Source organism: Melanerpes formicivorus, unplaced genomic scaffold (assembly GCF_026170545.1).
Source record: "Melanerpes formicivorus ecotype bairdi unplaced genomic scaffold, bMelFor1.0.p_v2 SCAF_19, whole genome shotgun sequence".
NCBI classification, from domain to species: domain Eukaryota; kingdom Metazoa; phylum Chordata; class Aves; order Piciformes; family Picidae; genus Melanerpes; species Melanerpes formicivorus.
This window is the reverse complement of record NW_027142371.1, coordinates 14,386,539-14,401,393: the sequence shown is the minus strand read 5'-3', so window position 1 is coordinate 14,401,393 and position 14,855 is coordinate 14,386,539. Positions and strand designations below refer to the sequence as shown.

The 14,855-nt window shown below is 61.1% G+C and overlaps 1 protein-coding gene across 3 annotated transcripts in view; it reads right to left on the bottom strand.

Annotated features, from left to right (window-relative positions):
- NOL4L (nucleolar protein 4 like) overlaps positions 1-14,855 on the bottom strand; it is a 71,634-nt gene that overhangs the window by 13,255 nt on the left and 43,524 nt on the right. For 2 of the 3 annotated variants that reach the window (XM_068150199.1, XM_068150200.1), the window contains one exon: positions 10,668-10,809. In XM_068150199.1, coding sequence (XP_068006300.1) covers positions 10,668-10,809 — 142 coding nt within the window. Of the gene's footprint in view, positions 1-10,667; positions 10,810-11,090; positions 11,103-14,855 lie in introns of those variants that run through there. The other variant, XM_068150201.1, reaches the window with a different exon arrangement.

Here is a 14,855-nt window from a genome sequence, read left to right as displayed (position 1 = left end):
GCACCCTCGGTTTGGGCACAGCCAGACCCAGCACCCTCGGTTTGGGCACTGCAGAGGTGCTGGCAGCGTGCAGGGGGCTGGGGGCCCTGCCAGTGGGACGGCAGCAGCCATCCTTGGTCCTTCCCTCCCCCTGCTCTGCTCTCCACGCCAGGCGAGATGGGGCTCCCAGAGGGAGGCTCCTGCCTCATCCAGAGATGCCTCTCAGAAGGATTAAGGAGAATTATTCCCCTGCACAGAGGCAGGAGGCACATGCCAGGCCCTGCCGGCAGCCTGGGCACAAGCACAGCAACAGCGGCGCAGCACCAATCAGCACTCGGCCCCAGGCCAATGGCAGCCACCCCCTGCCACCTCCTTGGGGCACAGGCAGCCCCCTGCACGGCTGCCTGTGCAGAGTGGGGGCTGGGGGAATCTCCACACCACAAACCTGCTGCCAGGCAAGGGGCACCGAAAGGGATGTCACCTGGGAGCAGATTGTACCAGTGCCTGTTCTGAGCATCCCCACCCTGCCCTGGGCATCCCTGCACTGCTCTGAGCATCCTCAACCTGCCCTGGGCATCCCCACCCTGCCCTGGGCATCCCTGCACTGCTCTGAGCATCCTCAACCTGCCCTGGGCATCCCTGCACTGCTCTGAGCATCCTCAACCTGCCCTGAGCATCCCTGCACTGCTCTGAGCATCCCCACCCTGCCCTGGGCATCCCTGCACTGCTCTGAGCATCCTCAACCTGCCCTGGGCATCCCTGCACTGCTCTGAGCATCCTCAACCTGCCCTGAGCATCCCTGCACTGCTCTGAGCATCCCCACCCTGCCCTGGGCATCCCTGCACTGCTCTGAGCATCCCCACCCTGCCCTGGGCATCCCTGCACTGCTCTGAGCATCCCCAACCTGTTCTGAGCATTCCCACCCTGCCCTGGGCATCCCTGCACTGCTCTGAGCATCCTCAACCTGCCCTGGGCACCCCTGCACTGCTCTGAGCATCCCCACCCTGCCCTGAGCATCCCTGCACTGCTCTGAGTATCCCCAACCTGTTCTGAGCATCCCTACCCTGCCCTGGGCATCCCTGCACTGCTCTGAGCATCCTCAACCTGCCCTGGGCATCCCTGCACTGCTCTGAGCATCCTCAACCTGCCCTGGGCACCCCTGCACTGCTCTGAGCATCCCCACCCTGCCCTGAGCATCCCTGCACTGCTCTGAGTATCCCCAACCTGTTCTGAGCATCCCTACCCTGCCCTGGGCATCCCTGCACTGCTCTGAGCATCCTAAACCTGCCTCAGACAGCCCCAATCTGCCCTGGACATCCCTGCCTTGCTCTGAGCATCTTCAACACACTCTTAAGCATCCTCAATCTGCCTCAGACATCATCAACCAGCCCTGGACATCCCTACATTGCTCTGAGCATCCTCAGCCTGCCCTGGACACCTCCACCCCTCCCTGGGTATCCTGCTCTGCCCTGGCCCAACCACCTCCAGCCTCCCCCCAGCCCCCCGCTCTGCCCTGGTCCCTGCAGCTCCCATCACCATTGGCAGTGCCACTCCTGCCCTGCCTGCTCACATCACACAAGATCCTGGGGGTGAGGTCTGGGCCTCCCCCACCCTCACAATGTCTCAGGTTTTGGGGTTGTTTTGGTTTTGCTGCACAAAACACCGAGGGCAGCTGCAAACCAGGATCTTACCCAACCCCTCTGCATTGGGGTTGCTACAGCCAAGAGGTAATGAAAGCAAAGGGGAGGAGGTGTGCTCAGAAACCTGTCCAGGTGGAATGGGAACATGAGACTGGAACCCAACAGAAGGGATCAGCACCTACTGCAAGAGCAACTGAAGCCAAGGATGAAGAGAGGCAAGTAACAAGGTCTGAAAGCCACTGGGTGCAGGTAATTGTCTGTCTTCTACCTTTTCAGAGGTGCTGCTCCCCCAGCAGCTCAGCACAGAAAGCAAAGGGTTACTCTCACTCTCGTGGGCAGAGAAACAGCCACAAATTTGCAGTGCCAAGGTCCTTGGTCTGCAAGGGAATGGCCTCAGCCAGCCTGAACAGGCAGAGGGGCTCAGCTGGGAGCACTGCACTCTCCTGGTCGCTGTGGATGGGATGGTGCCCATGCTGCTGCTGCTGCTGCTCCCCACACAGCTGCAGCAGGACACCTCCAGCCCACAGCAAGCCCTGTGCAGTGCAGCAGGACGCTGGGGGAGAAGCAGCAGAAGCTGCCTGGGTGGCAGGAGCAAGGTTTAGGCTCCCACTCAGCAGGACAGCGAGCTGCGCTGGCCACGCTCCCAGAGAGCCACAGCTTTGGTAACAAACCCTCCAAAACTTGTGAGCCTGGAGAGGTTTGGTGCCAGAGGGTGCCCAAAGCACCCCTGGGGAGCAGGGCTCAGCAGCAGCAGGTGAGCCAGGCCATGAATTTATTCATCATCATCATCATCACCTAGCAGCAGGAGCCCAGTGAGCTCCCCGCTCGCGGCTGGAGCTGGGCTGCACGAGGAGCCCCTCTAATGAGGATAATTGGGAGCCCCCCTGCTCCACCCCCAGGCCCTAATTGAAGCAGATGGAACTGGAAAAACAATGTCACTTGGAACTGGCTTGATCCTCCAGTTGGAATACTTCATTCCCCAGCCCAATCCTCCACGGGACAGAGATGGAGGAGACCCCAGCCCTGAGCAGGGGATGCTGGCGAGCCCCACGGAGGCTGCCCAGCCCTGAGCCACCACCCCCCTCCCCTCCCCAGAGCTCTGCCCTCCTCATCCCCACGGTGGTGGCCAAGCCAGCGAGGAGGAGGCCACCAGGAAGCTGCCTGCTGCCTGTGCTGCAGCCTCAGCATCATCTCCCCAGCGGTGGCCCAGCCCAGGAGAGCGAGAAGCAAAATGGCTCCTTGGGCCGCGGCGCTGGGGGGGAGGAAGAGGAGGGGTGGTGGTGGGGGGGGGGGGATCAGTCACTTATTAAATGAATTAATCAGGGCTCAGCGTTTTCATTTTGAAGAGGCTGCTGGATTATCCTTGATTTCTGTGGGGCTGGATTTGCAGGGATCAGGAGGGGAAGGGGCGATTCCCAACACCTGCTCCCGGGGAGGGGCTTTCATGGCGGGGCAGCGGTTCGGGCTCCAGCGTCTCTGCCAGCGCAGGCCACCGCGCCGCTCGCCAAAGGCAGGGCCCAAGATGAATGGGGCAAATTGTTCCTCCTCCTGTCACATCTCCAGAGTGGAGACAAAACCTCTTTTGACTCAGGAAACAATGAGCTTATGCAAGAGCCAGCGGCCCACGGAAACCTCGCCGCAGCCCCGCGCCGCCCGGTGGGCTGGGGGCTGCCCGGCCTGCCCCTGCCCCGGCCACAGCCCACGGGGCAGCGCTGGGGACAGGCTCCCTCAGCTGCTTCCCACCTGCCTGCGTGGCCTCAGGCACCACAGTTACCACCAGGTCCCACCAGTGACCCTTGGATACCCTGGGGACCGCCACTCAGCCGCCGCCAGCCCTGGCCCTCGCCCGCTCCGCTTGCCCACAGCCAGCGGGGCAGAGGCAGAGGCTGAGGCTGAGGCTGCTGCTCCCACACCTGAGGCTTCCCACGGCTGATGGGAGGGGAGTGGTCCAGCCCCAGCCCCAGCCCCAGCCCCAGCCCCAGCCCCAGCCAGCCTGGCCCCAGCAGCGGGGGCTGGAGCTGCACAGCCAGCCCCGCAGCGGCCGCAGGGAGGGCGCAGAGCATCCCACCGCTGCCTGCCTGCAACAACAGCCAGGAGGATGAAAAGTGCCATAAATTATTCACTCACAAAAGAGACCGGGGGGGGGGGAAGGGGGGGGAGGGAGGGAAGGAAGGAGGGAGCAGGGGAGGAGGAGGAGAGCTGCGAGGAAGGGACCCTGCTACAAATTACAGAGCCCTAGTGGCAAGAGGGGCCCCGCGGGGCAGCACGGCTGGGGGGGCAGCACCACCTTTGTTAGGCACAAGTGAGCAGCACCCCAGCACTCGTGGCCAGGGGTCCTGCCCCCCACCACCAAGAGCTTCTGGGACGTGGTTTAAAGGCCACAGTGGTCCTAGGCTGCCAGCTGGACTCGGGGAAGTCTTTTCCAGCCCAAAGGATTCTGCGATCCTGCACCCAGGACCCCACGCCCCGGATCAGGGCTCCTGCAGCTACAGCTGGGCAGGGAGTGGCAGGAGAGCCATGGCCACCCTGCAAGAGCTGCTGGGGCTGGAGCATGCAGCCCGTTTCCTCCAGGCCCTGCCCAGCTGATGGCCTCCAAGATGTGCAAGGAAGAAGAAAAGGAATGTTGCTGGGGGCCACGGAGCGGCGGGACTGGCCAGGGTCCAGTCCGAGCTCTCCACTTCCTGCCTGCATGGTTAACGCAAACCTCCTCCTGTCCCACACAGGGTGTCCACCGCTCCCTCCCTGGGCTCTGCCCTCGCCCACAGCCCTCCACCAGCCAGACATCTGGCAGGGCCGGGCACAAGGCAGCGCTGTGCAGCCAGCTTCCCCCTCCCTCGCCATCAAAGGTGCCCCTCGGTGCCATCTCCCCCCAGCTCCACTGCCCAGCAGCTCCCTCTGGCACCAGCACCCCACCCCGCCGGCCCCACGGCGCTCGCTGCCACGCACCCAAGCTTGGCAGCTGCCAGGGAGGACAGCAGCCTTGCCACCCCTGCTCTGGGCCAACCCTTCTCCTCCCCACGCAGCAGGGAAGGAGGTGGCACAGACCAAGCCTCTCCTTGTGCCACCACTGCTGGCAGCCGCCCCGGGCCCGCCGCAGGGAGGGGGCACGCCGTGGCCCAGCACTGCCTGGGCACTGCCTCTCCCCATGCCAAACAAACAAACAGGTTTGGTGGCTTTGGGCAGGCTCAGTGCTGAGCTGCTGCCTCCAGAGCTGCCCTGCCGCCGGCACAGACCCTGCTGCTCACCCCCAGAGCAGGGACAGTGCCCAAGCCACCCCTCCCAGGCAAGGGACACCCCGTGGGGCTCACCCTGCTGACCCCTTCGAGTGTGTGTGGGGGGCAGATGGGGGCACAGGCAGCACTGCCTGCCCAGCAGCCTGCAGATCCTCTGTTCCACACCAAGGAAGAGCTCCTCCACACAGCAAAACCTCTGCTCCATGCACCAGCAGCATCCAACCCAGCAGAGCCTGGACCAGCCCCAAGCCCAGCCCAGAAGCCACCACAGCCCCCCAGTGTCCCTGCTGCACTCCTCAGCCCTGCTCTCCAAAGGGCACCAAAGGGAGGCCCCTGCAAGAGGTGACAGGGGACACAGCCACCAGCCCAGACCCAGCCAGGGCAGGGTCATGCTGGCTGACTTCTGCCACCAGGACAGCACAGCATGGGGACATCCAGAGGCAATTTGTGGCTGAGGAAGGCAAGTTAAGGTCACATCCAGCTGCTGTAGAGGCTGGATGCTGGCCCTAGGCTTTGCTCAGGCTCTGAGCTGGGGCTTCCAGGAGGGTCAAACCCAGCACTAGGGCAAGAACCATCAAAAGCTGTGAGGATTCCACCCAAAAAGCAAGCAGCTTGCAGGCCACCCTTGGCAGTGGCCATCAGACTGTGCCCAGGTGCCTGCTGGACCTTCCCTGGGGCTGGCAAAGGGGTGCCTGTGGTCACCTGGAGCAGGAATGAGAAGAGAGGAGGAAAGCCCCAGGGGTGGAAGGGAACTGGGATCTGTGACACCTGATGCTGCCCATGGTGAGACACCCTGCTTGGGGGCAGCCAGGAGGGTGCCAAGGCTCCATGGGCAGATGCCAGCTGCCAGGGAGCTGCAGGTGTGGAGCGAGGCTGCCCTGGGGATGGAGCCTGGCAGGAGGCTGGGGAGGTCCTGCAGGTCCTGGCTGTGCCAGCACCAGCCTGGTTTCTGGACCATGCCTGCTAAGGGGCTGCTCTCCTCCCCAGGAAGCCCTCTGCCAGGTCAGTGGTGTGGGGAACCTGGTGCTGTGCAGCACAGAGTGGGCATCTCACAAAGGAGAACCACAGAACCCTTGTGGTTGGAAGAGGTCTTTAAGATGATGGAGTCCAAGCCTTACCCCAGGGCACCACCAAACCATGGCCCTCAGCACCACAGCTTTGAAACCCCTCCAGGGATGGGGACTCCACCACTGCCCTGAGCAGCCTGGGCCAGGCCTGGACAACTCAAAGGACAGAAATTGTTCCTCATGACCAACCTAAACCTCTCCTGGGGCAAACATTTCTTCTTGTCCCATCACTTTCCCTGGGAGAAGAAACCAATCCCCACCTGGCTCCAACCTCCCTTCAGGGAGCCAGAAGGTCTCCCCTCAGCCTCCTTTTCTCCAGGTCTAACACAGATGTGGCCCAGAGCTGCAGAACAAGTGCCACCAAGAGCCTGCTGTGCTGGGAACCCTTCAGCTCTGTCCCAGCCAGACCCAGGACAGGCTGTCCAGAAGAACAACGTGCCCTAGCTACTCCCAGGACAGCATCCCAGAGCAATTCCTGCCTGCATGTCCTCCTTGGAACACTCCCTGAGGGGTGTCCCCAGCACCCAGGATCCTTCCCAGCCAGCTGCCTCCAGGGATGCCCCTGAGCAGTGTGTGCCTCCCCTGCTAAGTAGGTTATGAAAGTCCTTTCTCCAAGGTCTGGATTAGCCACTGCTGCTCCGGGCAGAGCAGGCTCAGCAGGGACACTGCCACTCAAGCCAGGACCTCAGCTGGAAGGGGACCTGTCCCAACACAGTCCCATGAAGCAGCCCCATGCTCCTCATGCCAGGGGAAGCAGATCCCACAGCCAGGAGCTGCTCTTCAGGGGGATGAGGTAGGATGGGTGAGGAGCAGCAGCTCCTGCCTGCAGGCAGGATGGGTGATGGAGCAGGGGGCATGGCCAGGGAGGAAGCAAGATATGTCCTACTAGAGGACACCATGGAGATGTCTTCCTCATGAGCTCAGAGCTTTGCCAAGTCACTTCCACCAGGGCTCTGGGGCTCTGCTCCCTGCTTGCTTCCTAAGGGCACTGCACCCACCAGCAGGTCACAGCCTGCCCGTGGGGGGAATCCTCACTCAGCCCCACACACCAGACCCAGCTGGGAGGTTCTGGAGCTCTGAGCTGCCCCCTGGGTGCAGACAAGCTCTGCAGATGGACAGACTCCACCTGGGACCCCCTGCAGCCAGCCCAGGGCAGGCAGCAGGCTGCTGTGCTCTGCTGGGAGCGGGCACAGGACACCTCCAGGGGCACAGGGGCCAGCGAGACGTGGCAGCTCTCAGGGTGGCTCCGCTCCAGACGTGTGCTGGCTCCCACAGATGTGTCCTTCCAGGATGTCCTGCACAATAGCTCCACTCCAGCAGCAGAGAGCTGCTGCTGCTGCCCCTGCTGCTGCTTCCTGCGGGCAGGGACGCGGTGAGCAACATCCGACGGGGAAGGGCCGGAGCGGGGAGCTGCACGTGGCCCCTGCCGGGCCCGGGGCATGAGCAACAAAGGAAAATGGAAGGGGCCAGGGAGTGTGTGGGAGTCACTGCTCTGAACTGGCACTGTGTCCCGTGTCCTGTGTCCCACCATGGGCCCTCCAGCCCTGCAGGAAGCCGGCTCTGCTGCGGGACGCTGCCTTCTGTGTCCCCCTCCCACCACAGTCCCTCAGGATCACAGCACCACAGAACTGTTTGGGGTGGAAAAGGCCTCTGAGAGCATCCAGCCCAGTCAGCAGCCCAGCACCACCATGGCCACCAAACCCTGGCCCCAAGTGCCATCATAGCCACAGGTTTCTAGAACCCCTCCAGGGCTGAGGACTCCACCACCTCCCTGGGCCAGCCCCTGACCACTCTTCAGCAAAGACATTTTGCCTCCTCTCCAACCTAAGCCTCCTAACCCTGGCACAGCTTCAGGCCATTTCCTCTCACCCTATCACCTGAGACTAGGGAGAAGAGACCTATTAGGTCTAATTTCTTCTCCTGCTGGCCCAAGGGCTGACACTGTGTGGCTATTCTGGGCCAAGGCTTGTGGGCACGGTGCTGGCTTTCACCTGAGCTGCTCTGTAGCAGAGCCCTGAGGATCAGAGCATGGGATGGTGGCTCCCTGCTCTCCCACCTCTGCTCTGCTCAGAGAACCCCAGACCTGGAGCTGCTGCTGGGGTGCTTTAAGGGCAGTTTTCACCCAGCCTGTCAGATGACACCACTCGCCCTCCCACCAGGCAGCTCTTCATTAAAGCTTTATACTTTAGGAAGCCTTTCACAGAAGAACCACCCCAAGCATCCTGTCCATCCCCAGCAGCAGGCAGCAACAACTTAGGAAGTCAAAAGGATCTCCAGAGGGAGGAGAGTCCTGAGCAAGCTCCTGACTGAAGAACTCAGTGTGCAACCTGCCCCCCCTGTGCTGGGACACCTGGAGCTGAGTCCAGCTTTCTGCATCCCTGGCTGCACCTCCCACAGCTGGTGGAAGAAGGCTGGAGCTCTGTGGGGCTGCTGTGGGGCATGGTGGCCAGCTGGGTGCAAGAGACAAGGCTGAACATCCAGTTTGGACCTGGAGTTCATCAAGCAGAGCCCTTGGCTGCCAGGTTCTCTGTGCAGGGCACCTTGGCTGGCTGGGCTGTGAGGAGCAGCAGCTCACACAGGCTGGCTCCTCACATTTAGGTGATTCCTTGGGCAAGTCTCATGAGCACAGCCTCAGCAAGCCAGTGGCAACCTGGTAAAACATATCTGCTTCCAAACCAAAAGGCTTTCCTGGCTGAAGAGGAGAAGCTGAAGAGTGCTCAACACTTTGGTTCATGCACACTCCCTTCCTTGCCTTCCCTGAGCTCCATGCTCCTTCTCCACTCCCTGCTCCTCATCTCTGACCACTCACTGTCCTCCTGGGTTGCTCCATCCTCCTCCTTCCCTTCTCATCCCCCTCCTTCCCACTCACTCCTGAGTGGGAGTGTTGGTCTGGCAGAGGGACTGACCCAGGGCTTTCACCCCAGCAGCATTAACCTGTGTTTCAGAGCTCCACTGCAGCACATGGACCTTCCCCAGAGGGACAACCACCCCTTTCAGGCCCATGAAATGCCTCCTGAAGAAGGACAGCCTGATGGAAATCCTAATCCAGGCCTTTTTCCTGATGGCTCTTGTTGGCAACCCTGGGCTTGGCTCACTTACCCTTTCACTCCATCACTTCTGACCTGCCAAACCCACCTGGCTGAGCCTCCTGCCCACCCTGGGACGCTGGCATCCCACACACAACAGGAAGGGACTATTTGTGCCTTAACTGCTCACCACTGAACCATAGAGAAGAAAGGAAAGGAGCCAAGCAGGGCCTCAAAGAGGACACCTGTCCCAAAGGAAAGGAAAAAAACAACCACAGGGCATGGGAATGGAAAACATTCCCTGAGAGGGCAGAGAGAGAGGATTCAGCTGGAGTGAGGACACCTTGATTTGCCTACACACACCAGGGCCTCATTAAATCACTCTCCTGTGGAGTAACAGTGTCCAGAGAAGGGATCCAGACCAGGCCACCCGAGATGGGAGTGAGGGATGAGCCCCCAGCCCAAAACTTCCCAATGGGAGAATGGCAAAGTTCAGGGAGGGGATGGAGAGGCCTGGCCAGGTGGTGGGTGTGAGGCAGGGCATGCCCAGGGCCAGGGCTGCAGCCTGGTCCTGAAGACCTGAACACTTCAGATGGATTCCCACCAAAACACCTTCCCTCCTGCCACAGCCTGCACCCTGCACCAGCAGGGCTGCCACCCCCTGGCCCACCAGACAGGGTCATGGTGCAGCTGGCTCAGGTTTCACATCCTCCCCAAGGCTGCCTGGTCCCAGGGCTGGTCCCAGGGCTGGTCCCAGTTAGCTCAAACCAGCAGTTCAGAGAAACTTGCAGGCACTGAAGTGCCACAGGGCAAGGGGCTGAAGGGAGCAGTGTCCCTGCTGTCTCTGCTGGCCCTGCTGCTGACCACACAAGCAGCTGAAAGCCACCCCAGGGAGACCTGCCAGCACAAAAGCCCTTTCTTTCCTCCAGGGTGGTTCTCCAGTCCCCTTCCTTAAAGCAGCACCAACCCAGCCCATGTTGTCCCTCGACTCCTCCGCTCCCTTCCCACTCTCCCAGCAGCAGCAGCAGCTGGGCTGGGGACAATGAGGGACTCAACCTCTTGAGCAAAAGCCAGCAACAGTCCAACCACCGAACCCTTCCAAGCATCATGGAGATGAACCCTGACCCCAGCTCCTACTTCTGCAGCATTTATTTACTTGCTCTTTTATGTTAACCCAGTGTGCCTCACACAAACAACACAGCAGCTCCCTCCAAGCTCTTCCACCCAGCCCATCTGTGCCACCTCCAGCCCCTTCCAACCACCTGCCCCCGCAGCGGGGAGATGTCCTCCCATCACTCCTGGCTCCTGGAGGTGACACACTTCTTGCCTGGGGGGGCTCCCAGCCACCATCTAAGGAGCAGCTTTCGCTCCTTGGCACCCTTCCTGCACCCAGCTCACGGCTCAGGACCAGCAGGGCTCTCCTCCTTACACCCAGACACCAACAACCTGCAGCCTTAGGAGGAGGCTTTGGCGACCGCTTGCCAGAGGAGCTGGGAGTCAGACCCCCCCCACGTGAGGACCACCAGCTCCCAGCAGGGACCCAAAAGCTGCAGGGCAAAGCCTGGGAGGCAGTGCTGCTTCCACGCTGAGATGAAATCCACCCCACAGGTGGGACACCTGAGCAGAGGGCGCTGGTTAATGTTTAACGAGGCGGCGAGGCAGGGCGGGCAGGGGCGGCGGGGGGAGCGGGGGTGGGGGCGGCGGCGGGCGGGGGGCACTCACCGTCCTCATGGCCGGGCAGGGGCTGAGGGCTGCGCATGCTCTCGTCCTGGCTGGGGCTCAGGCTGGAGTTCAGGTGCTGGTCAGCTGAGATCCATGTGGAGTCGTTCATATCAAAGTCCTCGCTGCTCACCGAGGTCTCATCCTGCAGGCAAGCAGGAAAGGGTTAAGCGGCTGAGCTGTTTTCTTTCCTCCTTTCTCCGGCGGCTTTGGACATCTCCCTCTGCAGCTCTCCTTCCTAAAAACAATCGAGCGGCTCCTGCCTCCCCCAAGAGCGCTGCTGCTGGCCCCTCGGAGCTCGCCAAGGCCACGGGCCGGGCTCTGCTTCCTGCCTGAAGAGCCTGAGCAATGGCACTGTCTCTAATTGAGGACAATTAGAAAGAGCTCGCATCCTGTAGGAGCGGATGGCTGAGCCCTGCAGTTTACCCTTTAATCTCCATCCACCCCAGCCTGCTCCTGGCAAGGCAGCAGCGCGCAGGAGCTGAGGGCGGGGGGCGGGGAGGGAGCTCCATCAGACAGCCCCCAGCACACCTCAGGTTATTCGGAGGCAGCTGCTGCGGGAGGCATCGCCCAGAGGAGGGGCACCGGTGGGGAGAGGGCAGTGGGGCAGATCTGGACAGCAGCACTGGGCCTGTGCTGCCTGATCACAGAATCAGAGAACTCTTTGGGCTGGAAAAGCCTTCTGAGAGCATCCAGTCCAACCTTCAGCCCAGCACCACCACGGCCACCAAACCCTGGCCCCAGGTGCCATGGCCACAGGTTTCTGGAACCCCTCCAGGGCTGGGGACTCCACCACCTCCCTGGGCAGCCTGTGCCAGGCCCTGACCACTCTTGCAGCAAAGAATTTTTTCCTCCTCTCCAGCCTAAGCCTCCCCTGGCACAATTTCAGACCACTTCCTCTCACCCTATCACCTGGTACTAGGGAGAAGAGACCAACCCCCACCTCACTCCACCCTCCTTTCAAGGAGTTGTAGAGAGCAACGAGGTCTCTTCTCCCCCGATGCTGCAGAGGCTGTGCTCCAGCATAGCCCCCAGGGACTGCTCCTCCAAAGGGATATCACTCCTGTGCCCTGATCGAAGCTGACAGCACACACCTTGGCAGGGGGCAGGGGGAGTGAGGATCCCAGCGAGCCAAGGACACCCAGCTGGGGCTCCTGGCCTGCTCCCTGGTGGCATAGATGACATTCCTCTCTCCCACTCCCGCGGCTGGAAGGACGTTTTCCCCTTTCCCTCTCTCTCTCCCTCTCTCTCTCCCTCCTCACTAACCTTTACAGTACTTCAAGACACAGCCCTTGGATGGCTTCCAGCGCCGGAAAGGTCAGCCACAGGATTTCAAAACCATCATCAGAGAGGCAGCAGTGAGCTCCTGAATGAGAGGAGGGGCTGCAGGACCTCCCTGGGCTGAACTCTCCGCCAGGCAGCTTGGGAGGAAGCAGATACGTGTTCCATGGGCCCGCTGCTGATCCTTTTATCTCCTTCCTCTCCCTGCTCTCATCCCTCAGCGAGGGGCAGAGACCTCACCCAGAGCCCTGGGGTGCAGGGGAGCACCAAAAACGTTTCCAGAACCACTTCCAACCGCACTGTCCTCCCACTAGAAACATTTCCAAGGCTTCCAACCTCTCTCCTCTGAGGATTTTTTCCCCTGGTGCGTCCTTGGTTCTCAGATAAAACAGAGCCCCCTGCTCCTTTTCCATGTAAGAAGCAACTCAGGCACCCTTCAACCTGCTCTGTGCCTCATAAAGTGCCCTGCCTGCCCACTGCTGGCTGACAGCTTTTATTGTCAACAAACAAATGTCTTTCAAGGCAGGTTTGTGCTTCTCCTCCCTGCTCCTCATCCCTGCAGCCACATCTGCTGGCTCCAGGCTCATGCCCGCCCCCAGCCCGGGGAGTTTCCTGGAATTTACAGCTTGTGAAACCTCTCAGGCACCAAGGGACAGACAGAGGGACAGAGAGGGCTGGCTCAGCAGCCCCATGCACACCCATCAATGGAATGGGGACACAGTGACAGCCCCCACCCACCCCCAAGACCTGCTGCCAGCCTGCTGCCCAGGTCAAGCAGAGCAGCAGAGGCAGGGGGACAGCACTGCTGCCACTGCAGCCATGAAGCCAGCCCGCCCCTCCAGGAACTCCATCTTGCACCCAGAGGAGCAGGACTGCAAAGGTCTCCCTGTTGCAAACTATAAATAGTCTCTTCATGGCAAGCATTTGCAGGAGGCAGCCACCCTACTATCTGCCCTTCTTCCCAAGGCTTACTCCAGATTACTGTCAGAGCTTAAGAGACAAATGCAAATGCCAAGGCCCTTGCTGCCCACAGTCTCTCACCTGGCCAGGGAAGGAGGCCTGGGAGTGGTGTTTTTGGAAAGCCCCTGGCTCAGGCACGGGGGCTGAGGGGCTCAGCTGCAGAGGACACCCAAGCCTGGCAGCCAAACCGCAGCCCAGGAGGCATCAGGCTGCCCGTGCAGTGCTGGGCAGCGGGGACAGGGTGCCACGCAGGATGCCTGGCACACACATGCTCTGTGGAGTGCCTGACAAACCTGTGCACCAGCACTGGCCTATTATTAGAAAGACTCTGGGTATCAAAGCAGAAACTGATAAGCTATAAATGACTCAAGTCAAACAAGGCCATTGCATGTTCACCACTCCAGGATCCAGCCACCAGCAGAGCCTGCTGCTGCTGTGGGACCTCTCCCCACACCCCCACTGTCACTCCCTGCTTCTCAGCTGAGCTTTTGCTTCCCAGCACCACTATCCTTGGTCAAAATGCCAATGGGGCAAGCTCCCCAGAAACACACAGCTCCCCCAGCACAGCCCACCCTACCCCAAGGCAATGCAGAGCTGATCATGCTGGATGAACCCTTCACAAAGTCAGTGGTGGGAACTGCTCTGGGGAAGTCCCCATAGCTCTGCCCACGTCAGGGTGCCCCAAGAGCCCCTCACACCTTTGTGCCCCTTCCCTAAAGCAAGAGAAAGGCCCTGACCTCGAGCATGACCCTGGCCACACTCATCCCTGTGGCTCTGCCATCCTCCACTGCATCCCTCGCAGCTCGCTGGGACCAGAGGCCACCAGCAAGATCCCTCCTGAGGTCACCCCTCAGAGGCACCACAGGGTGAGCACTGTGACCTCTTCATGCTGCCCCTCAGTGCCAGTGGCAGCTGCTGTCACTGTCCCACTCACCCCAGGGCCAATCCCAGGGACAGGAGGCCCCAGAACAGCCCAGGAGCAGCCCCGCTTCAGCCAGCCGGCGCAGCGGGCCAGCAGCACAGCACACATCCCATCAGCAAAGCACAGGACAGCAGAGCAGGAGCGAAAGTCCTGCCTGGGTGGGCAGCTCTGCTCCCCCCCCGAGTGCCAGGCACCTGGCTGAAGGCTGAGCCTCCAACCACCCTGCCAAAGGAGGACACATTTCTCACAGCAACACCAGCCAGGACTCGGAGCAATACGGTAAATCTAATCTACCCTTCCACCCTCTTTTGGCTTGCAAGTCAGGCAGCTCATTCTTTTTCCTCTCTGGGTCCTCAGGAGAATTCTCTCTGCTAATTTCTTCTTTCCTGTAAACAAACTTCAAATGAAACTTTCATTAGAAAACAGAAGGCAATCCATTACCAGCCCCTGTCTCAGGACCCGCTGCCTCTTCCTTCTGTTCCACCCCACTCGTGGCACAGATGGCAGCGGCAGTGGCTGCCCCGAGCTGCCGGCCCAGGGCTGAACCCCGCAGCCTGGCACTGCCGCCCTCCTCCTTCCTGCCTTGCCCAGCTCTCCACAGGATCTCCTCGCCCCGCAGTAAAGTCCCATCGCTTTGTTTCCAACGTTCACGGCGCGGAGCGATCAAGGGTCAGGCGATCCGTGAGCAGCTCCTCTCCTGCCAGGGGAAGTCAGGTCCTGATGGTGCATTCTCAGACCACACCCAAACATCGGAGCAGGGCTCCCGGCACCGCGCAGAGTTTGGAGCACCACCACCCCTGGCTCCCCTCCTTATCGCCAGCCCAAGCTCCGCAGCTGCTCCGCAGGCACCGGCAGCCGCCGGCCCCACGCAGCCCAGGCAGCCACTCATGCGTGCGGGGCTCCCGCTCCGTGTTTCTGCCCCACTTCCCTCTCCCCACTCCCCGAGCTTCCAGCACCACGCGTGCAGGCGGCTGCTGAGCCTCTCTCCACTTCCCTCCTGAGTTAGGAAACTTCTCCCTCCCATCACA